The 24115-nt window shown below is 39.3% G+C and overlaps 1 protein-coding gene and 1 long non-coding RNA gene across 5 annotated transcripts in view; both read left to right on the top strand.

Moving 5' to 3' along the window:
• SHC4 (SHC adaptor protein 4) overlaps positions 1 to 24115 on the top strand; it is a 143506-nt gene that overhangs the window by 107233 nt on the left and 12158 nt on the right. For 2 of the 4 annotated variants that reach the window (XM_082453005.1, XM_082453006.1), the window contains 5 exons: positions 582 to 705; positions 2168 to 2339; positions 4425 to 4485; positions 7265 to 7315; positions 11324 to 11503. In XM_082453005.1, the coding sequence (XP_082309131.1) occupies positions 582 to 705; positions 2168 to 2339; positions 4425 to 4485; positions 7265 to 7315; positions 11324 to 11503 (588 nt within the window). The remainder of the gene's footprint in view (positions 1 to 581; positions 706 to 2167; positions 2340 to 4424; positions 4486 to 7264; positions 7316 to 11323; positions 11504 to 24115) is intronic. The other 2 variants (XM_082453003.1, XM_082453004.1) reach the window with 1 other exon arrangement.
• Positions 11516 to 16356, top strand: LOC309656514. Its single transcript, XR_014261417.1, has 2 exons — positions 11516 to 11680; positions 11845 to 16356. It is a non-coding gene; the product is annotated as an uncharacterized lncRNA (long non-coding RNA).

Consider the following 24115-nt stretch of genomic DNA (forward strand, 5'->3'; position numbering starts at 1 on the left):
TTTGGATGCTTATTGGAGATAGTTCTTTAATAGGATTTCAAAGACAGGGATTACCATACCATCACCACTTTCTAGTAGCAATGACAGGGAAAAGGGATGGCTAGAGGACGGGATATTCTAAAGCCCCTCTCTTCACCAGTAGCTCATCCCCCATTTTGTGGGGGGAGGTTTAGAAAGTTACCCTTTCTCAGTCATCTGTAGTGTACCATGCAAAGACAAGGCTGTAACCTCATCTTCCCGTCAGGTTGCTGCCCTAAGCATCTTCTGTATTGAATTCTAGAGCTAACACTGAACATGGGTCACATTATTAGTCAGGATCAGTCTGCCTTTATTAAAATGTGGGCCCCGAAGACCTGCCTCCAGGCCAAAATTTATAAGTGTTTTGAGATATTTAGTTGTCAAATATGAATGTTTCTTCTCTTTGATGCATATGAAATATGAAGTATGCCATTTCAGAGCTGAAGAGAGCTTGTAAACCTACTTTTACTCAATTACCAGTTCATGTTCTGGAAGTATTTTGAATTTATCTAATCTTCTCTTACTGAAAATTTATTGTAATTTTTTTGTATGTCCTCTTGCAGCCTGCCACATATTGGAATGCAGCAATGGAATGGCCCAAGACGTCATAAGTACCATAGGGCAGGCTTTTGAACTCCGGTTTAAACAGTATTTGAAAAATCCTTCTTTGAATACTTCTTCTGAAAGGTCAGCCAGGAGTTCTATAATTATTTGACTTACCATATTTTGTTTCGTTTTTAAATTAATATGGCATTTTAGATTGACTAATGAACTCAGTAATTTTTTTTTACAAATAGGTACAGTTTCAGTACAAACTAATAGTGACATTTCTATTTTTCTTCCACTCATATTTGTTCAGATATTTCCTCTTGCTTTGTAATAGAATTAGAGGAAACACTAAAAGTGAGAAGGGGTCGACCCTGTTTCTCTGATGGTATACAGAGCTATGAATTAATTAGCTAATGTCATAAAATGAGCCTGAGCAAATTTCTTAGGTTTGTTTCAACCCCAGATCCCTTGCAGATCAGTTAAAAAAATTAAGAAAGAAGAGCAAAATAATAAGAATCAAATGTCTGTGGCAGGAATTCCCATTAGTTTGTTCATTTGCAGTGCAAATAGATCAGCTCCAGCCCGGCTGTGGCAGGGGTAGAACATGACGTGACCCAGGGATCTGGTTGTTCTGTCTAGTCCCCAATGAAAGCTGAACCCTTTCAGGCCTGACAGAATCCACCATGTGTGGAATGCAGTGAGGCCCCTGACTTGCAGAATTCACGCCCAAGAAATAAAATATTTGGACACTTTTAGATGCATTTCTGGAACCCCCCTAATTTGTCATTTTGTGTATCAACAGACACCGGGTTTGGAGATCTCCCTCTATGAGGTGGTCTAGGGTAGCAAAGGAGAGGGGCTACCAGCAGGCCTTGTTGTTGAATTTTTCCTAGGGTAGCACTTACCTCTTAGTGCTGTTGTTTTGTTGACATGTAATGAACCCAACAAAACTGTGTGGGTTGTCAGTGGAATCAGCTCAATTCAAAGGGACTTGATTTATTCTTTCTCATAAGAAACTTTTACTAATTCCAATTTGGAAGAAAAATATGTTTGTTTTTTTTTTTGCCCTGTTTCAATTTTAAAAACAATGCATGTTTACACAGATCTCCCCACTTGCCACATATGGTTCTAATATTTCTTTATGAATCTCATATACTCCAGATTTGTGCAGACAAGATAGCTGGCCATAGCCTTGTCTCTTTTTCATCTTGGTTTAGTAAACTGAGCCAGGCCTTCTGCCCAATATTTAAATTTCCTTTGAGCAAAACATTTCCGAAATGGTACAATGCAAGAGTGCTGGAGAAATCCAGGAAAACTTTGTGTTTTTATCCGATTGACAGAAACAACTAACATTCAGGGAGTTCATATATATATGTGTATGTATGTATTTTATCACTGAGCGGAGACACAAAAGCGTCACCCTTGGCACTTTTTGTTGGCTTACCGCACTTTAATTGTCTACAGAAACCTAACAGTTCAGCCATCTGGTTGCTTCCATCCAGACGTTTTCAGGACGATTTGCATGGTTCTGATCACTCTACATCCCCTACAGCGTTTGAATTCCCACCCAGCCTCTTGGGGATTCTGTTTTCCCTTGCAGTGAGGAAGTGCACGTTGGTGACCACGCTGAGGAGAGAGAAGATCATGAGTATTACAATGAGATCCCGGGCAAGCAGCCGCCTGCAGGTGGTGTTTCTGACGTACGGATCAAAGTTCAAGCCACAGAACAAACGGCTTACTGCCCCATACGGTGTGAAAAGTTGTGCTATTTGGTAAGTAATGTGTTATTGCTATTAGGACTAACAATGCAGTCCTGTCCTTAACCACCGAGAGCTTAATTTGAGGATTACCAAATGCTAGTTTAGAGAAGGTATCATCTTCCTCGGTACAGAGCCAGAGAGTGAATCATTGTCGGAACCTGTACTCAATAATTTTTACTCCCAATCCCCCAACCTCATCCTCAGCAAGTGACCTCACATCTTACTTCATTGGGAAGACAAGGACGGTCCAACATGTTATCCTCAACTTCACCCTTCCGCATCTCCAAGTCTTCCTATGTTCTCCTTGGTTCTCTTCCTTAGCTACTGTCTCCATGGCTAATCTTTCCCCTGAGCTCCTGATCCCATCCCCTCCTACCAACTTTGTGCCCTTGTTCTGTCCATCAACCTCTGTCTCAGTCTTTATTCTCTGTCTACTGGTTCTTTCGCTTCTGTCTGCAAATAAACTCGGACTCCTCCAACTCATCTAATAATGTCCTACCTCTCTCTCACCTTCCTTTCACCCACAAACTTCTAGAAAACACTGTCTGTATTTCTGCATTCACATCCACACTACACTTCCAAAATCTGAACTCTGCTTGACAACTTGAAAGACATTTCTTTTACAGTGGTCCCTGATTTTTTTTTTTTTTTTGGTCACCAATGGTTTAATTGTTAAATCTATTTCCTTCTTCAGTATTCTGAATCTGTCTATAGCCTGTGATATCTGTTGGCTGCCTCTTCTTTTTTTTTTAGACCTCTTCTGTTAGCTTCTAAACACTTTCATCGCGTCGTTCCCATTCTGCATCTCTAGTTGCTGCTTTTCTTTCTTTTTTCATGTTTTCTAACATTTTATTGAGTACATTCAAGCTTACAAAAAAGTTGAAAGAATTACACATGAACACTCGTATACTCACCACCTAGGTTCTACAATTATAATTCTCCTCTATTTGCCCTGTCTTCCTATGTTGCTAGCTGTCACCCATCAATCCATCTGATTTCTGATGCGTTTCAAAGTAAGTTGCATCTTTCCTTTTTATATCTTGTTCTCTTGCATGCCCTCCCCTGCAAACCCAAGCCTTACCACCATGGAAACCCTTTCCAGTGCTCTGCCCTTGGCCCTGGTTTCTCCTCTGACATGCCACCTGTGCACACACTCCAGCAGCTTCTCTGTCTTCAGCCATTACCTACCTCTCCAACTGTGATGCCACAAGCATTTCATTGCTTGTTTATACCAGGATTAGACTCAGCATTTTACCTTGACTCCAAGCTACATTCCTCTCCTGACGTATCCATGTTTATTAATGGCACTCCTATTCTTTCACTGATCTACAGTCTTCTGTTTTCTTACACTTATCAACTCAGTCTTCAAGCCTTAGGATCCTACCATGAAAGTATCTTAAATCTACCCAACTTTTATCATTCCTGTTGCATCTTTCTAAGTTCTGGTCCTCACTTGCCCAGATGATTCTGAAAGCCCCTTCCTTGTCTCCAGTTTCATTCCTTTAAACCCTCTTGCATGGTACTGCTGGATTAATCTTTCTAAAGCAAAGACCTTGCCCTTCTCAAAGGCATCAGTGGATCCCATACCCTTACTGAAGAGAGCTGTGTGTATATGGGATAATTGAAGCCTTTGATAGCATGAGATTTTTCAAGGATGAAAAGTGGGTCTGGCACAAACCTTAGTAGAGTGGGGCTCCAATCTGCCAGTTCACGGTTAGATAGTGGTTTGCTAAATGACCAGTGTTTATACAAGTGTCCTGGAAATCACACTTTCTGGCTGAGCTTGGATTGAATCCTGGAATGTGACCTCCCAAGCAGAGGTCTATAACCCTCAGGATATAGACCTTACATTTATGACCTCCCCCACCCTAATCAGACCCACCTCTGCAGTTCCAAAACAGGGCACTGGGAAAGGAGGCTATACTCCCCTTCCAGAATCTCAGTTTCTTGTTCTCACCTGTCAGACACTTCCTGTGTCAGAAAATGGAGTTGCCTGCTAAATTCTGCTGGGAGCATTATTAGTGTTTTGTCTGTTTTTTGAAAGTTTATGAACGTTTACTATGTGTGTAAATGTTTCACAATTTGTTGTTCATACAGCCGGGAAACTCCAAGTGCAGCAGTGTGTATGAGAACTGTCTAGAACAAAGCAGGGCAATAGGTAGGTACAATTGCCCTTCCCCATCTGCCACTCTCCTTATTCCTTCTACGTTATATGGTCGTGTGTGACCCTTGCTCTTAAATAGTTCATGGGAAAGTCAGGTGTATATAACCAAACATGTAATGCTTCAGTTGCAAGCTTCCCACATTCTGAGAAGCGCAGAATGCCACATGTGTGTCAGTTGAAAAGCTGTGGTTCTCCCCTGCTCCTGTGTACTCTTCCACACTACAATTCTGCTTTATGGAGTCTTTCACTGCTTTGATATCATGAAAGCTCTCTTGCTGGAAAGGTGATTTCTCTACTCAAAACTCAAGGCAGTTCCATTTCAAAGAATATCAGACAATAAGCTAATATGAAAATTGATGCTTGTCAAATACATTAGGATTAAGAGAAAACCTTTATTTCTGCTTGGCAAAGGGAACAAAAAGAAATCTAAAATGTGAGAGTCCCAATTAGAGGTTCATACACCCCATACTTGCCAGGGCATTAAATGTCTTACTACTGCATGTGATATTGACATCAGGCACAACTTTTCCACAACACAAATGTAGGGCATAGACTATCAGGTTGGAAATATATTTTCATAAAAACATTCTACTGCTAGTTAGTCATTTTATTCTTATAAATTGTTGAAAGTATTTATTTCTTTGGGAAGGACAGTTTTGCAGCTTTAGAGGGAGAGATGACTGGACATTGAAAATAATGCAGTGGAGGATAGAGTTGGATAACCACACTTAGGAACTCAAATTAAATTAGCAACTTGCCAACTAGAAGGTAGTTTCTCACTTCCAAGGATATCTTCATATTTCTTATGGAATTTTGCCAGTGTAATCCATGAATTTTATTATTTCTTATACAGTGGGGGTACATGAGGGTCTTGGTACAGCTGTGATTACCACTTTCCTCCACCCTGCAAAAATAATCAGAGTAGTGAGCGGAGGCAGTATTTTAAATTCTTTAAAAACATGGTTCTTTTTGAAGGAAATTAAAATTCGATGCCACTCTTTAAAGGTATTTAAAATTCCAGATGAATTCTTAGTAATATGACTAAAACAAATTAGTGTCAAGTGTAAATGTCTTTTTAAAACTGTGTCCTCTAGGAGCTGCAGTTCCTTCCTTCATTCCTCTTTTCCTTTACCCTGGAAATTCCTAACCTAGGATTTAATAGTCAGGAACATACCACATGTGCTTTGTAGTCTTGTATCCATTTTCTGCCTGTGCTGAAGCTCACTTTGAACTGTCTCCACATCCTGTTTTTTCTCATTCTATGTTCTTCATTTATCCAACAATGCACTCAGTTATCATCAGGACGTCCTGTGGGTCAGGCCCTGAGCTGGGTGCTAGGGATGGAGACACAATTGGCATTCATGTCTTTTGCAGTTTAGCCAGAGGGCATACCTTGAACCAGTGCTTACAAATGTGATGAGTGTTTCAAAGCCCAGGATGTTACGGGAACAAATAACAGGGAAACCTAACTTAATCTGGGAGGCTAGAGAGGATCTCCCGAAGGAAGTAACAACCAAACTAAGACCTGAGGGATGAGTGGGAATTATCCAGGCACAGAAAGGGAAGTGGGAGGGGAAGGGAGAGAAAGGAGAGTATAAATGAGTACTGGTATTCTTAAGTGTGCCAGGACCAGTTCCCAGATCACTGCATGGAGAGAGTACACGGGGGGAGAGAGTACATGGCGGGGAGAGAGAGGAGTTTTGGATCTAGGAGAGAGTCCTGTGGAACTCCAAAATGTTTCGCCCTGCCCCAATACCTCTTTTCCCAGCTCATCCCTCCTCCCCATTAAGCAGTCATCATGGCACGCCCTCCTGGCCTCAGCCACCTAGCTTCTGAAGGGAACTCACTGAACAAGAATCCTCGACATTTCTAGAATGATGTTGAATGTTCGAAATCGCGACACTACCATCAGAGAAAAGGGGCAAGGTTTCCGTTCTTTTTTTTTCCTCAGAAGCTTTCACCTTGGTTTTTATTTTACATTTTTAAAGTATCCTTCCCCCCCAAAGCAACACTATTTCAACTTTATTCAAGATTTTTCTTTTCGTAAGTATAACCTTGTCATAGAATCCAATTTGTTCTTTCTGTTTATCTTGGTTTTATTTCTCCTTTAAACCAACAAACAATGTAACCCCTTATTCTTTCATGCTTTACACATGCCCTAAGCCACTATCAGATCCGAACTCAAGAACAGACTTTTGTAATAAACACTTATTTGGAGTCTGGAATCTATTTTTCCGTAGAATTAATTTTAGCCATGTTGGCTATCTCCTAGACAAGTGACCATATTCTACTATTTTGGTTTCCTATACTGGAGCTCAAGTGTGTATTTTGTAATGACAAATACAACAATAGGATATTCTATTGTAAGCATCTGTTCTTTAGTTATACTCTAATTTTGGAAGAGTCTGGGACCAATACTGAGCTTCAGCACACTGTCTTCCTTTTTGGTGGCAATAAGGTAACAATTCATGGCTGGGAACCTTTCAGAATCTTGGGGAGGTGAGAGATGGTGTTTATAGTTTGGAAAAAACCCTCCAGCTGGATATCCTCTTCCCCTGAAAATCACTGAGCTACAGCATTGTTTTCTTAGAAAAGCAGGTTCTAACTTCCAGTGGGAACCAGAGTGCTAGGAAGCCATTTCCCCAGACCTCAGCCACTCAAGCACGTAGAGGGATCGAAGGACTCAACCCCTGCTCCGGGGGCTGTGACAAGTATAAGTCCCTCCTGCTGTGGCAGGAAGGGCTTTCCTAACTCAGTGTCTTTTCATCCACAGACACCCAGAAGTCAGGGGTTCCTATCTTGGGGCCTGCCTATGACTGCTTGGGTATGTGTTTAAAAGTGATCTGAGGGCTTCCCTGGTGGCCCAGTGGTTAAGAATCCACCTCCCAATGCAGGGGACATGGGCTTGATCCCTGGTTGGGGAACTAAGATCCCACATGCCATAGGGCAACTAAGCCTGCGCGCTGCAACTACTGAGCCCACGTGCCACAACTACTGAGCCCGCACACCACAACTAGAGAAAAGCCTGCATGCCGCAACTAGAGAAGCCCGTGTGCTGCAACTAGAGAAGCCCACGTGCCACAAGATCCTGCATGCTGCAACAAAGATCCTGCATGCTGCAACTAAGACCTGATGAAGCCGAATAAATAAATAAATAAATAAGATCAGAAATTTATGCCCAGTCCCCAAATTAATAGCAGTTGCCAAAATAGCAAATAGACAGTTTTTATGGCTTTTCCCAGAGATTCACAGGTAAGCATTTGAGAGACACCTATACAAATATTTTCAACAAGTTTTGGCTTTTTAATTCAAAGACATTTATTTATTCAAATATTGACTTAAAATTTGAATTCTGGTGTATAATAAGTACTGCAATAGGCTTCCTGTTGAAGGAGTTAATTATATTTATTGCCAGATGTGTAAAAGATCCCTGTCCTTAATAATAAATTCCCTTGTGGAAAAAAAATAATTAGCAAAATAGCATACTGTTTCCCCAACCTTGAAGTTAAAATGAAAATGTTGATATTTTTAATCCAAAAGATGTTAAATTCCCGCAGACCCTAAGGGCTAGCACTTAAGAACTTTGGTACCTCCAGTATATACACTGTGTATGTATTTATTTTCTGTCACAAATCCTCTCTTAAGCAGGTTGGGTAGTTTCTCAGAGTAATACTTCGCACAAAGAACTTTTGGAATGCATGATGGCTGGCATGTGTAGTTAAGCTCTGAATAACCACACACTTTATCCTAGAAAGATTTTAAATTTCGGCATGGGGTGAGTTTGTTTGTTTGTTTTTTTAAATTTAAGACAACTTTGCTGACTTAGATGTAATGGTGCATTTGAGAAAAAGGAATGGTAGTTTTTTAAGAGAGACTGTAAAGACATTGATGCTTTTGTGTAACCCTGTGGGATGGTGAACTTGATGTGGTCAGCTCATGTGAGAGCTCTGTGAGGGGCAGATGAGTCAGCGCCCTGTGCTAAGGGTTGACTTGGGGTCTTGAGAGCGTGGTGGGGTCACATTTGCTAAGAAAGGAAAACTGGGTAGACATTCAGTCATCTGTTCATTCAGCTGACATTTTTCTTTTGAGCACCTGCTTCATACCAGGCATGGAAGATGAAGAAGATACTCAGATAAATGGGTTCTAGTCTCTCCTCAGGACTCAAGGAATTTTCGGCCTCAAGGGAAAGACAGAGGAATAAACAGAGACCTACAGTTGATTATGGAGTGGCACCTTACCCAGCCTGGGGTGGGGGGCAGGGGAGGAGGGAGGACTCAGTGGAAAGCTTCCTGAAGGATGGGGATTCAGAGCAGAATCTTAAAGGACAAATAGGAGTTCGGTCAAGAAATGGATGGGAAGGATATTACAGCAAGAGATAAGTGTCATGTGCAGAGAGGCCCAGTAGACACACAACTGAGCAGTGAGAAGAACGCCTGCTGCAAGGCAGACACTATGCTCAGCGAGGGGCTTACCCACATTCTTTCATTTAATCCTCACAATGTATTTTAAGCTCGTCATCCCCATTTTACAGGTATGAAAACTGACAGAGAGGTTAAGTAACTTGCCCCTGGCCACACAAATAGTAAGAGATACCACAGGGATCTGTGGAACCCAGGTCCATGTTAATTTAGAAGCAGACTTCTTACAAATACTGTTCATCATATTCCACTTTCCATAAATTTTTATGAGCAGGCACTCCTAAATAAATATTAATTCAATCATGCATCAGTTCTCTACACTGGGCTAATATATTATGCATGTATTATAAAACACACACAGAAATAGAAAATTTCAGTTAGAGTTAATGATAGACGTTTTTAAAAATTGTCTCGCTAATTATAGTGGCTGAATACTATCATTAGGTAATGTCTCAAGGTCTGATATACATTTAGGGCATTATTGATAAAGAAAATAGACATAAATCCACATTTCAATCTTGATAATTTCAACTGTTAGGAGGCCAAAGTTCTGATCTAATTATTCTTGTTCATAAGCTCATAGTGTAGCTAAGAAGGAGCTTGTACTCAGTAAAAGAATGATCTTCAATCCTTGATTTTTTTTTGCAGTGATCTTTTAGCCACTTGTCCATTTGTGAAAGTAAGTTTAGTTTAAACTGGATAACATATTTCATAAATCCACTTAACCAAGTCAGTGGAAACTGTCCTATGTTGCCAAAAGCAACAAAGGAACGAGGGGCCCTATTGCCCCTTCCTCTGTCAAATCCCACCCTTCCGTCAGAATATTCCATGTACCGATTATGACATGGGACAGCGTGATAGGAGGGAGTGGACCGAGAGGGGCGAAGGAGGGGCAGGTAGGAGGACCGTAGTCTTGACTGGGCTCCCCCTATTCGGTGTATTCTGAGGTTTCCATACTTGTGTTACAAGAATCACAGCACTATTCACTGTGATGTGAAATCCAGTGTGAAGTTGGTCCTTTGAAGGGGTTTAATTGACTGGAAGGACTGATGTTTTACGGTGAGACGATGAAATAACAATGTCACTGCTTTAGGTGCAGCCTCACGGGGATCTTGTATATGTATGGCCAAAACTATAAATGTACTTGTGTAAACAGAAAAACTAAAACATTCTGTCCTGGCATTCTCAGGACAGGACCAGTTGAATGCTCCAAAGTACTTCATGCCATCAGGTAGTGAAACAGGGTGCTGTTATCCATTCATGCAGTAACTATTTGTTGATGTGATAATGTGTGCCAGGCATATGCTAGAGGCAGGGGCTGCAGCTGTCAACAAGACAGGATCTGTGTCTTCGTAGAACATGCAGTCTAGATGCAGTACAGATATTAAGAAACATAATAACATAACAGAATTAGGTACTCTTGTGATATGGGCTTCAGAGGGAAGCAGAGAGACATAGTCTAGTCTGAGAAAGTCAGGGAAAGCTCTCTTGAGAAAGATGTTTAAAACTGACCTCACCTAAGGATGAGGGTGATGGAGAAGGGGAGGGAAGGGCATGTCGATCAGAGAAGATGGCCTAACGGTGGGGATTCTAATGCAAGAAGGCCGACGTGAGCAGGGGCAGAGACTGGGGAGGACAGGGTTGCAGTGGAAGCTGGGTGCCTGGGAGCAGGGCCTGGGGCTTGTTGAAGAGGTTGAGTTGTATCCCAAGAGCAGTGGGAAGCAGTGAAAGTGTTTTTAAACCTCTGAGAAGTAGGATCGGATTTTCAGTTGTAAAAAGATCATTTTGGCCACATGTATGGAATAGAATGGAGGGGAGAAGGCAGAGTAAGGGGACAGAGGACGTAACCTGAGGGGTGAGTTCTTTCCATTAGATGACAGAATGAACATCAACAGCTGGTGCAGGGCTGTGCTTGGCGAAACAAAACTTTGGCAATAGAGGGAAGACAGACTTCCCACTCTTAAATCATTTAAAATTAAGTAATGAGTTTTTTGAAAAGCAGTTTCAACAACTAGTAGATATTCAAGTTCCACATGGCATGTGTGGTCTTCTTGGTTCCTGGGATGCAGCTCTGAGCGGTGTCGTGTACGGGTTTGTGCTGTTTGCTGGCTGGTCAGCTCCCTTCCTCCCCTGGCTGTTCCTCTTTCACATCTTCCTGGTTTGTCTGCTGTCTGCTGTTGAAGCGAGGGGTCAGCTGAGGGACGGGCAGGGAGGGGCAGGGAGGCCAAAAGAGGGTGCTTTCCCTCAAAGACTGGTGCTTATTTTGTTTTTACAGGTCAAATCTCAAAGTCAGTATTCAATCCTTGCATGGGACGGGCATGGCTTTTCCCTTCCTGTCAATTCTGGACTCAAACGTGATTTTATTTCTTGTTTACAAAGCAAAAACACCATACATTGATCTTTACTCACTACAGGTAATGCACACGAGAGAGGGATACAGTCCCAACGAGACACGTCATTGATGAAGCCCGCGTGCCGTGTGGATCTCTTCGATGACCCCTGCTACATCAATACGCAGACCCTTCAAAGCACGCTGGGCTCTGCCGGAAATCAAAGTCCAGCTCACCCACTGGGGAGCCCATGGTACCGCGAAAGTAAGTGGCTGCTCATTGCCTGTGTTAGTTTCCTGTGCTGCTGTAACAAGTTACCACAAACGGGGTGTCTTAAAACAAGAGAAATGCATTCTCCCACAGTTATGGAGGCCAGAAGTCCTAAATCAAGATGGCAGCAGGGTTGGCTCCTTCTGGCGGCTCTGGAGGAGAACTGGTTTCGTGTTACTCTCCTAGCTTCTGGTGGCTGCCAGCAATTCTTGGTGTTCCTTAGCTTGTAGACATGTCATTCCAGTCTCTGTCCCTGTCTTCACATGGCCTTACCCCTGTGTGTCAAATCTCCCTCTCCTTTCTCTTATAGGACAACACCTTTCTCTTATAGGTAGGCCCACAATCCAGGAAGATCTCATCTCGTGATCCCTTACTTAATTACATTTGCGAAGACCCTTTTTCCAAATTATGTCACATTTGCAGGTACCAGGGATCAGGACTTGATCATATCTTTTGGGGGCCGCTGTTCAACTCACTATACTGTCTCTCATTTTAAAGAACGCATTTCCTTGGCCTCATTTTTCAGAGAGTTAAAAGTATTCTTTCTTACCTCAATCCCTCACCACAATTAATATAGGTTAGAACTTTGTGGCGATGTTATGGATTTCAAGGTTTTGGAACTTTGATTTTGAATAATCTTTTCAAACACTTTAAATTGACTCTCAACTTTTGCTTTCTGCTATGTGCTTTTGCTGAAGGAAGGGCTGTCAAAGCCAGGAGATAATTTTGAATTTGTTTGTTTGCATGGGGAACAATGGCCACTGTTTCAACTCTCTTTAGTGATGGTGTTAATTTTATTCATTTCAAAACCCCTTAGTACGCCATCTATGTAGCACTAAAATAAGGTGACTTCTTTCTTCAACTAGGTACTGTGAGTAAAATACAATAAGACAAACATCATTTTTCTGCCAGATTGCTTCCAGGCGTAAGTCCATAAACAGGAACATAAATAAATAAAAGCGAAACAAGCCAAAAGCCTACAATCAACTAAAAAATAAATTAAAAAATGCTTTTCATGAAGTACTGAAGCTTGTTGGGTTCAGAGGTTGGTGTCAAATTTGGCTCACTCCAAAGATAGAGAATCAGTCGCTGAGAAAGTCCTTTCACTAGCCCAGGATGTCACTCTAGACTGCCAAGGGTGACTTTCCAGCTAGTGTGGCTGCAGTGACAGTAAAGTTTGGAAGGAGATTTTGCTGAGGCTGAGCTTCACTTGACCACCTTAACTCTCTAGACTGAGACAAAGGTTTTCACTACCAGCCAGGTGGCAAGTAGGCCATCTTCTTGCAAGCTTTCCAAGATCACTGTTGGCAACCAAACAACCCAGTTGGGTTCTCTAGAAGCAGACTCTGAGTTGGAGCTGGGCATGCAGGGTCTTTATTGGGATCAGCACCAGGAAGGGAGGGGAAGAAAGCAGGCTTGGGCAGAGGGAGAGGTGGAGCAGCCACACTGGCCTGACAGAGCCTCAGCCAACCCTACAGAGAGCATGTGGGGGCCCGTCAGAGTTGCCCCACGTTGGGCCCAAGGGCAGGGCCTTTTAGCCCCACTTATCTCAGTCTTTGGATGTGGGCCATGAAGGAGGGCAAGCCATTGGGCAAGCAGCTCTCTGCAGCTGAGGCAGACCCTGAAGGGGTGGTCAGCTGGAGGCCAGCCCCAGTAAAACACCTGGGGTACTTGGTCCTTCCTTGAAGTGGGATCTGGGTAGTGCATCTCCATGTCCACCACAGAGAGCATCTTGTGCCACGGATGATGGGATATGCAATGAATTCAGATTTCTGCAGTGAATTTAACTCTTTAATGTAGAGTAGCCTGTGTGGATAAGGTAATATATGTTAGAGGGACAGTGTTTTGAAAAAACGTTTCTGAACCCCAGGGGTTTTTTTTGTTTGTCTGTTTTTTGTTTTTTAGGATAAATAATTGTATCTATTCAAATATAGTTTTCTTTTTTAAATTTTTATTGGGGTATAGTTGATTTACAGTGTTGTGTTAGTTTCAGGTGTACAGCAAAGTGAATCTGTTATACATATACATATATCCACTCTTTTTAGATTCTTTTCCCGTATAGGCCATTGCAGAGAATTGAGTAGAGTTCCCTGTGCTATACAGTAGGTCCTTATTAGTTATCTGTTTTATATATGGTGGTGTGTATGTGTCAATCCCAATCTTCCAATTTATCCCCCCCACCCCGCCCGCCTTGGACCTCAGGTTTTGGAAATAACTTTATAAGAGCATACACTCAATAGCTTCCATTTCATGGACTTTTCAAAGCAACAATATTTTATTAGAAAATACATTTAGTGGGTGGCCCAAATTATGTAATCTGGGACATTCCTTGACTTACAACTCCAGTTCCTTTATAAGCAAATCTTCAATGTTAAAAATCGTTATGGAACTTCCCTGGTGGCGCAGTGGTTGAGAATGCAGGGAACACGGGTTTGTGCCCTGGTCTGGGAAGATCCCACGTGCTGCAGAGCAACTAAGCCCGTGCACCACAACTATTGAGCCTGCGAGCCACAACTACTGAAGCCCACGCGCCTAGAGCCCATGCTCCACAGCAAGAGAAGCCACTGCAATGAGAAGGCTGCGCACCGCAACGAAGAGTAGCCCCCACTTGCCGCAACTAGAGAAAGCCCGCGCACAGCAACAGAGACCCAATGCAGCCAAAAATAAATTTTAAAAAAATCGTTATAACTCAAGCAAAGAAACTTTGCCTCTTGTCATAGACAATTCAATAATATGAAAGGCAAAACTAATCCATAATAACATTCCTGTCATTAGTTGAAAGTAAATAAGGCTTGTTCTGTCTAAAACTGTAATGTCAAAATGTGTCTTCATTGATTCTAGCCTCTTTCTTTTTTCATCCTTTTTCCCTCTCCCTGCCTTGGTAGCAATATGTTTAATAATTTAGGCCTCTGGTTCTCTCTCACTCTTTATTTCCATTTTGGATTTAATGTACCATAGCCCTCCTGGACTTCTTGCTACCCCTTTGAGGTTAATTTCAGTGTATCATTGCTCCCTCCAAAAAAAATTAACTCCAACTCCAAAAGTATAAATAATGTTGATTTAAGAAAATCTAGTAAGATGGAGTAGGGATAACTTTATACATAACGTTCTGCAGAATGTCTTAAATACACTTTTTCACATTTCCCCCCTAATGTTTCCTCCTGTTTCTTTCCTTCCTCCTGCAAAAATCCTCTTCATCTTCTTTAGGCATACTTAGCCTCCCTTACCCAGATTAGTTACTAATTAGTTCAGTAAAACAAAACAAAAACAAATCCAGAGACATGAACCTAATATATCTCAAGTATGCCTTCAGGGCTCCTCAGTTCATCCTGTCACACTGCCAACATAGGAAAAGCTCTAAAACAATCTTTAGTCTGATCAAACATGGCAGAAGGAAACCATTAGTACAGAAACTAATTTTTGTATTGATTTATTATCAGTTTCAGTCTTAGCTTCCATAACAAAGAAACCCCCCTAAATCCCATAGTATAAAAAGGACTGAAGTTTATTTATTTTACCTGATAGCCCAAAGATGGATGGTATAGGACTGGTGGGACAGCTTTGCCATTGTGACACTTGGCTTCCATCTCTGGTCTAAGAGCTTCAATTTGGTCTAAGGTCTTCTATCTTTAGTCTAAGAGCTTGAGCTCTCACCATCACATCTGTATTCAGCCAGTGGGAAGTAAGAAAGGCACGCGGAGTGCACACACGTTCCTTTAAAGGACATGACCCAGAAGTGGCAGACATCATTTGTTCTTACCTGCCATTGGCAGAACTTAGACATGGGGCCATACCTAGCTTCACGTTACTCTAGCTGGGTGGCCATGTGCCCAGCTAAAAATTAGGAATTCCATAATGTAATGAAAGGGAGAATAGATATTGGCACACAATTAACTGTCCCTGCTACTGCCTACCTTTCTGCCACTCAAATATGCATGAGCTCTTCTTTTCACTTAGAACATATTTGCCTTCTCCCAAAGGGAGACCCTGGAAATACCCCAAACAGTTACAGCATCCAGCCTAAAGTCTGTGACATCCGGGTGATATGAAATCCTCTCAATCAAGATTGGATGGGGATCCTTACTATTTGCCAAGTTGTCTGCCCTCTTCCACACCCAAAATTAGTGGTCAAGAGGAATAAGATAGCCTCAATAAAAACCCACATTCACAAAAGGGAAGCAGGCAAAACACACAGTGGTCATTGGTCCATAGTGATTACCAAATCCTGCCAGGCAGTAATTGTGAAGACTCCCTGAACTGGAAGTGGAGAAAGTGATTTGCTTGGCGTCTGGTTCAGTGTTATGGGAGGAATCTCCTTGTCCATTGTTATCTGGGTTGTTCCTGCTATTATCCTTCGTGTGTCCATCTAAAGTAGATGTTGGAGAAAGTGCCTTTCTTGGGGCTTCACCACTTGTACAGTTTATTTCCTGTTGATGTGGGTTTGAGAGATTGGAGTTTGCTTTAGAGGCCAAAAAGCCGTAGACAAGAAGGGATTGTCATTTCTTTGGCAATGTATCTTCCTTAAAAACTTAGTAGGAGGGCTCCCCTGGTGGTGCAGTGGTTGAGAATCTGCCTGCCAATGCAGGGGACATGGGTTCGAGCCCTGGTCTGGGAAGATCCCACATGCTGCGGAGCAACTGGGCCCGTGAGCCACAACTACTGAGCCTGCGCGTCTGGAGCCTGTGCTCCGCAACGAGAGAGGCCACGACAGTGAGAGGCCTGCGCACCGCAATGAAGAGTGGCCCCCGCTCGCCGCAACTAGAGAAAGCCCTCGCACAGAAATGAAGACCCAACACAGCCAAAAATAAAAATAAATAAATAAATTTATTTAAAAAAAAAAAAAAAAACTTAGTAGGATTTCACTCTGTCCATTTAGAGTCAGTTCTACATGAAATTTCCCATAATATTCCTTCACTGTCCTTTTATTGCATGAAGGATGCCTTCTCTCTTTCCTGTTATTTGTAATTTCTGTGTTTTTTTTCCCTTGATCACTGTTCTTTGAGATTTATTAATTTAATTGCTCTTTCCAAAGGACCCAGGTTTTGTTTTAATTTTTTTCTATTTTTTTTGTTTTCTGTTTCATTGACTTCCATTTTTTATCTTTATTATGTCTTCCTTCTAGTCTCTTTGGATTAAATTTCCTCCTCTTTATCTAGCTTGTACTACATTTTCTTCTATTGCCTTTATAGTTTTATTTCCAAATAAAATATTTATTTCACTTGAACTTTATATTTTCTATGAGGTAGGGGGTCTAACTAATTTTCCAACCAACATGGACTAAACAATGTCCTCTTTCTCTAGTGCCACTCTCCATTTTACTGGATTCCTTCTACATATGTGAATCTGTTTCTGGGCCTTTATTCTGATTTTTATATTGGCCCACTTGCTTGTTGTATACCAGTATATTAATTACTATATATGAATTACTGTGGCTTTGTAATATATCTTAATAGACATGTAATTTTTCCTTTGTATTACAGATTAATTTTTTTTCTTAGTACCACCTCGATCTTTCACTTATGCTTAACATTTTATGGTAACATCTTACTTTACCAACTTTTTAGACACTTTATAGAGGTGAATGTATTTTTCCCCTCAGTAACCTGATAAATTTCTATTTTATAGTTTTCACACACCCAGTAATCCATACTGATAAATAGTATACAGTTGATTCTCATAATTTGTGGGTTCCATATTTGAGAATTTGCTTGCTTGCTAAGATTTATTTGTAATCCCAGAATCAGTACTCATGGCACGTTTGTGGTCATTTGTGGATATGTGCAAAGCAACAAAAATTTTGTGTCACCCAATGTGCACATTCCCAGCTGAGGTCAAACAAGGCGACACTCTGCTTTCTTGTTTCAGCTCATACTGTAAACAAGTGAACTTTTGTGGTCTACTTAGTGCCACATTTCCCACATTTTTGTGCTATCTCTTGATGACCTTGCTGTTTAAAATGACCCCCAAGTATAGTGCTGAAGTGCTGTCTAGTGTTCCTAAGTGCAAGAAGGCTGTGATGTGCCTTACAGAGAAACTATGTGTATTAGATAAGCTGAGTTCAGGCATGAGTTACAGTGCTGTTGGCCATGAGTTTAGTGTTATTAAATCAACAATATATACTAAATAAGGTGTCTTTAAACCAAAACACACATAAAACAAGGTTATGTAATGATTGATTGATTGATGAAAATATTGTGACCTGAAGCTTGGTAGAACCTAACCCTGCATTTGTCCTAGGGGCAGTGGTTCAGTTTTCACTAATTCAGTGTTCTGGCAGTTTTATAAAATATAACTGCTTGCATAAAGAGACTGCTTATAGTCCTCCAGAATCAGAGATGGAGTCTTATAACACGTGGGGAGAAAAGGGTAGGCTTTTCTTCCCACAACAGAAAACCGAGGATTGTCCCCCAACCCTGACACTTTTCTCACAAAAGTATATCCCTCTTCTGATTTTACCTTTAGTTAGGTGGCTATCTTGACTCTTGTATACATGTTTTATTCTATAAACAGTGTTTTTAATTCAAAAGTAATACAAATACTCATAGAAGAAATTGAAATAATAAATAATGCTATTTTAAAATATGTACCTTCCCAAGGCTTAACACCATATACAGTTCCCTAAGATATTAAGAGTTCCCTCTGATTACTTCCAAAATGTTAATGCATGGTTAAATATTTAGCTATCTACTTATGTACCTCTATCTGTCTACAGATAGATCTAATGATCAATCTATCTATCTAATCATTCTTCTTTAAAAATAAATGGAGTATCCCCTTCTGTACTTGTTCTTTTTCACTCTTCTATTTTAGAGATTTGTCCAAAGTAGCACATAATATTTTGTAGTTTTCTTTTTTTCCAGTTTTATTGAGATAAAATTTGACATATAACATTGTTTTAGTTTAAGGTATGTAACATACTGACTTGATATATATATATAGATTGCAAAACAATTACCACGCTAAGTTTAGTTAATATCCATCACCTCACATAGTTCCAGGTTTTTTTTCTTTGTGATGAGAACTTTTAAGATCTACTCTCTTAGCAACTTTCAAATATGCAATACAGAATTGTTAACTATAGTTGCCGTGTTGTACATTACATCCCTAGAACTTATTTATCTTATAACTAGAAGATTGTACCTTTTTAGCATTTCCCCCATCCCTCACTCTCTTTCTCTGGCAATCACCCATCTGTTTTCTGTTTCTATGAGTTCTGTTTTTTTGGATTCAACATATAAATGAGATCACACAGTGTCTATCTTTCTCTGTCTGACTTAACTTCATTTAGCATAATGCCTTCAAGGTCTATCCTTGTTGCAGTTGGCAGGACTTCCTTCTTTTTTATGGCTTAATCATATTCCACTGTGTATTTATATCATCTGTTCATCTGCCAGTAGATACTTAGATTGTTTCCATGTCTTGGCTATCAGAAATAATGCTGCAGTGCATTGCACATGGGGATGTGGATATCTTTTCGAGATAGTGATTTCATTTCCTTCAGATATATACCCAGAAGTGGAATTGCTGGATCATATGGCAGTTTTTTAAAAAAATGTTTGAAGAGCCTTCATACTGTTTTCCATATGGCTGCACCAATTTACATTCTCACCAATAGTGCACAAGCGTTCTCTTTTCTCACCAACACTTAACCTCTTGTCTTTTTGATGATAGCCATTCTAACAGGTGTGAGGTGATACTTCATGTGGTTTGATTTGCATTTACTTGATGATTAGTGAGTTTGAGCATCTTTTCATATACCTGTTGGCCATTTGTGTGTCTTCTTTGGAAACATGTCTATTCAGTTCCTCTGCCCATTTTTTAATTGGATTTTTCTTTTTTTGCTATTGAGTTGTATGTGTTCTTTATATATTTTGGATATTAACTCCTTATCAGATAAATGATTTGCAAATATTTTTTCCCATTCTGTAGGTTGCCTTTTCCTTTTGTTGATAGTTTCCTTTGCTGTGCAAACTTTTGGTTTGATGTAGTCCCAACTTGCTTGTTTTTGCTTTCGTTGCCTTTGCTTTTGGTGTCAAATCCAAAAAATCATTGCCAAGACTGATGTCAAGGAGCTTACCCCTTGTTTTCTTCTAGGACTTTTATGATTTCAGGTCTTATGTTCAAGTCTTTAGTCCATTTTGAGTTGATTTTTGCGTATGGTGCAAGATAGGCATCCAGTTTCATTCTTTTACATGTGGCTGTCCAGTTTTCCCAGCACCATTTATTGAAGAGACTATCCTGTCCCCATTGTCTGTTCTTGGCTCCTTTGTTGTAAATTAATTGACCCTATATGTATGGATTTATTTCTTGGTTCTCTATTTTGTTCTGTTGATCTATGTGTCTGTTTTTATGCCAATACCATACTGCTTTGATTACTATAGCTTTGTAATATAGTTTGAAATCAGGACACACCATGCCTTCAGCTTTATCCATCTTTCTCAAGATTGCTTTGGCTATTTGAGATTTTTTGTGGTTCCATACAAATTTTAGGATTGTTTGTTCTTTTTCTGTGAAAAATGCCATTGAAATTTTGATAGGGATTGTATTGACTCTATAGATTGCTTTGGGTAGTATGGACATTTAAAAAATGTTAATTATTCTAATCCATGAACACAGAATTTCTTTCCATTTGTTTGTGTCTTCTTAGTTTCTTTCATCAATGTCTTATAGTTTTCAGTGTATAGATCTTTCACTTCCTAGGTTAAGTTTATTCTTAAGTATATTTTTCTTTTTGAAGTTATCATAAATGGGATTGTTTTCCTAATTTCTCTGATAGTTTATTAGGGTATAGAAATGCAAGTAATTTTTGTGTATTAATTTTGTATCCTGCAACTTTACTTTGTTTATTAGTTCTAACAGTTTCTCTTTTTTTGGTGGAGTTTTAAGGTTTTCTATATATAATGTCACCTGCAAATAGGACAGTTTTACTTCTTCCTTTCTGATTTGGATGTCTTTTATTTATTTTTCTTGCCTAATTGCTCTGGCTAGGACTTCCAATACTATGTGGAATAAAAGTGGTGAGAATGGGCATCCTTGTCTTGTCCCTGATCTTTTATACCTGGAATAAATCCCACTTGATGCTTTTAATGTATTGTTGAATTTGGTTTGTTAATAATTTGTTGAGGATTCTTCCATCTATGTTCACATGTGATACTGGCCTGGAATTTTCTGTTCTTGTGGTATCCTTGTTTGGTTTTGGTAGTAGTGTAATGCTGGGCTTGTAAAATGTGTTTGGAAATGTTCCCTCCCATTTTTTGGATGGGATTGAGAAGAATTGATATTAATTACTCTTTAAATGTTTGGTAGAATTCCCTAATGAAGCCATCTGGTTGTGGACCTTTTTTTTTTGTTGTTGGAAGGTTTTTGATTAGTTGCTCAATCTTCTTACTAGTAATTCATCTGTTGAGATTTTCTATTTCTTCATGATTCAGTCTTAGTAGGTTGTATGTTTTTAGGAATCTAAATATATCCATTTTTTTAAGTTATCTAATTTGTTGGCATAAAATTGTTCAGGGTAGTCTCTTATGATCCTTTGTATTTGTGTGGTATCATTGGTAATGTCTCCTTTTTCTTTTCTGATTTTATTTATTTGAGTCCTCTCTCTTTGTTCTTGGTCAGTCTAGCTAACGGTTTGCTTATTTTGTTTATCTTTTAAAAAACCAGCTTAGTTTCTTTTGTATTGTATTTTTACTCTCTATTTCATTTATTCCTGCTCTGATCTTTGTTTTTTTCTTTCCTTCTATTAAATTTGGGCTTAGTTTGTTTTTCATTTTATAGTTCCTTGAGGTGTAAAGTTAGGTTGTTTATTTGCAATCTTTCATTTTTCTTATGGAGGTGTTAATTGCTAAAAACTTGACTCTTAAAACTGTCTTTGCTGCATCCCATAAGTTTTGGTGCATAGTTTTCATTTGTCTCAAAATATTTGAATTTTCAATTAAATTATTTGCCTCAAGTTATATTCTGACTTCTCTTTTGATTTCTTCTTTGACCCATTGGTTGTTCAGTAGCATGTTTTTTAATCTCCATGTATTTGTGAATTTTCCAATTTTCTTCTTGTAATTGATTTCTAGTTTCATATCACTTTGGTTGGAAAAGATGCTTGATATGATTTCCATATCCTTAAATTTATTAAGACTTGTTTTGTGGCCTAACATATGATCTATCCTGGAGAGTGTCCCATGTGTGCTTGAGAAGAATGTGTATTCTTTTGCTTTTGGATGGAATGTTCTATAAATGTCTGTTAAGTCAATCTGCTCTAATGTGTAATTTAAGTCCAGTGTTCCTTATGATTTTCTGTGTGAATGATCTATCTATTTTTGAAAGTGAGGTATTAAAGTCCCATACTCTAATTGTATTGCTGTTGATTTCTCTCTTCAGGTCTGTTAATATTTGCTTTGTATATTTAGGTCCTCCTATGTTGGATGCATAAACCTTTGTTATTTTCAATTGTTTTATAGTATTCTATTGTATGAGTGAATCATAATTTGTATAACCAGTCGCTTATTGATGGACATCTAATTTTTCCCTGTCATTTGCTAGTATAATGATCAATACTGTCAAAAAAAATCCATTTACATGTGCTTTAAAAAAAATTGAATGCATCAGTATGCTGTCTTCATAGTTCACGTTGGTTTCTTTAAATGTCTCATTCTTTCTTTCTCATTGGAATTACTTGCAATTGTTTAATTCAGATTTTAGATGTTAGATTTTTTTCTCTTCCTTAAACCATATTCCCCCATTTCAAAGGTTTTACTCACCAGATACATATGGGTGTGGATATTCATATATATCTTATGTTTTCCCGAATTCCTGGTTGTGACAGTATGTCTTTAGTTGCTAATGGGAACTCCAAGATGACATGACTATTTTCTTCCATGATTCCTGTCACTTTTTCCTTTTTTGATCTCAATTCAATCCAGAGTGATTTAAGCAACCTTCCTTGTTGCTTCCTTAACTGTCAGTACTTCTGAGAAAATATAATTATATCAAGTTAATAATTCATTAAATAGTATATGGAAATTATATATAAATAACTATATTTAAATTATGATTATATTTTTCAAAGTCAACTTTATGTAGGAAAAGGAGTCAATACTAGACAATGCACCACAATGTTAAAGAGTGGTTGTATTTGGTGACAGGATGAAAAGTGATTTTCTTTGTTTTTCTGTGTTTACCAGATTTAAAAAAAAATGTGTAACTTTTAAACTTAAAGCAAAAGTTTAAAAAATATGTTAGATATTCTGCTTTTAGAAAAATTATATTTTCAGCAAATGTTTGGATGATTGAAAATCTCCCAGCTTTTAGAAAAGTTATATTTTCAGCAAATGTTTGGATGATTGAAATTGTGCTAATTTGGGAAACTATGTTAGGAAAATAATGTCCATATCCTCAGGCTGGCCCATGATCTATTGCCTCTTTTCAGGATGATATAATGTCTGTTTTTCTTTTGTTTTGTCCTTGTCCAAGAGTGCTCCACAATCTCAGAATAAACCAAAAGCCATCATGCACTAAGATGTGTGCACCTACACCCACATGCATGCATCTCCCTCACACTCACACAAACACTTTCTCTCTCACGTACACAAACACACACACAACTACTCATCAGAAGTTCTCTATTATGCCTGAAAGCAGGCAGCACTAAGGCCAACTACAAATATTATTCATCAAATCTGGACACATTTCTTCAGGCTTTTTCTGGTAACCGTAGATAGAACCTGATTGTTTGTAGAGGAGAATATGTTTATCCATTAGATACAGACTGAAGATATTTTCAAAAAGTTATATTCATGAATGCTGCATCGAAATTGTGATATGCAGAGAGAAGTTCTTAAATAGTGACAAAACTATAACATATTAATAGGAGACTGGATTATGTCTACAGGGCACTTGTCTTGTGTAAGTTATAAAACTTAAAGTCAAGAGGATTTCTCATTTGTGAGACCCTTGTGTAAGGACATGTAAACATTCCTTTGCATTTATAAAGAGAAAGCTGGTTTCTATGCAAAAGAGCCTTTGAATTTAAAAAGACAAAGTCTGATTTCTATGGTTATTTTCCTAGTAAATTTGCCATATTAAACATACAACTTTTGGGAATTCCCTGGTGGTCCAGTGGTTAGGACTCTGTGTTTCCACTTCAGGGGGCACAGGTTCAGTCCCTCACTGGGGAACTAAGATCACGCATGCTGTGCAGCACAGCCAAAATAAATAAATAAATAAGCAAACATACAAGTTTTATCTGGATTCAGACCTAAGAATTTTGTGTTATTACTTCTGGAGATGCTGTATATCATCCTGATAGCCTTGCTGTCTATTTAGGGACCTTTGTGGGTTATACAGAAGTAGGGTGGCTAGACCAGTTTTGAAAATTAAAAGATTTTCTCATCCAAGCCAAGTTTTAGAGTGTGGTGATTAAGAACCCTGGGCTCTGATGATAGATCTCATTTCAAATCCCAGATCTACAGCATATTAGCAGTGTGACTTTGGGTAAGTCATTTAACCTTTTTAAAGATCCATTTCCTTCCCATCTAATTTTGAGAGCCAAACAGGATAATACATGTAAAGCATTGAGCAGTGCCTATCATACTCAATAAATGTGAGCTA

The sequence above is a fragment of the Balaenoptera physalus genome (assembly GCF_965194825.1).
Source record: "Balaenoptera physalus genome assembly, chromosome: 2".
NCBI lineage: Eukaryota > Metazoa > Chordata > Mammalia > Artiodactyla > Balaenopteridae > Balaenoptera > Balaenoptera physalus.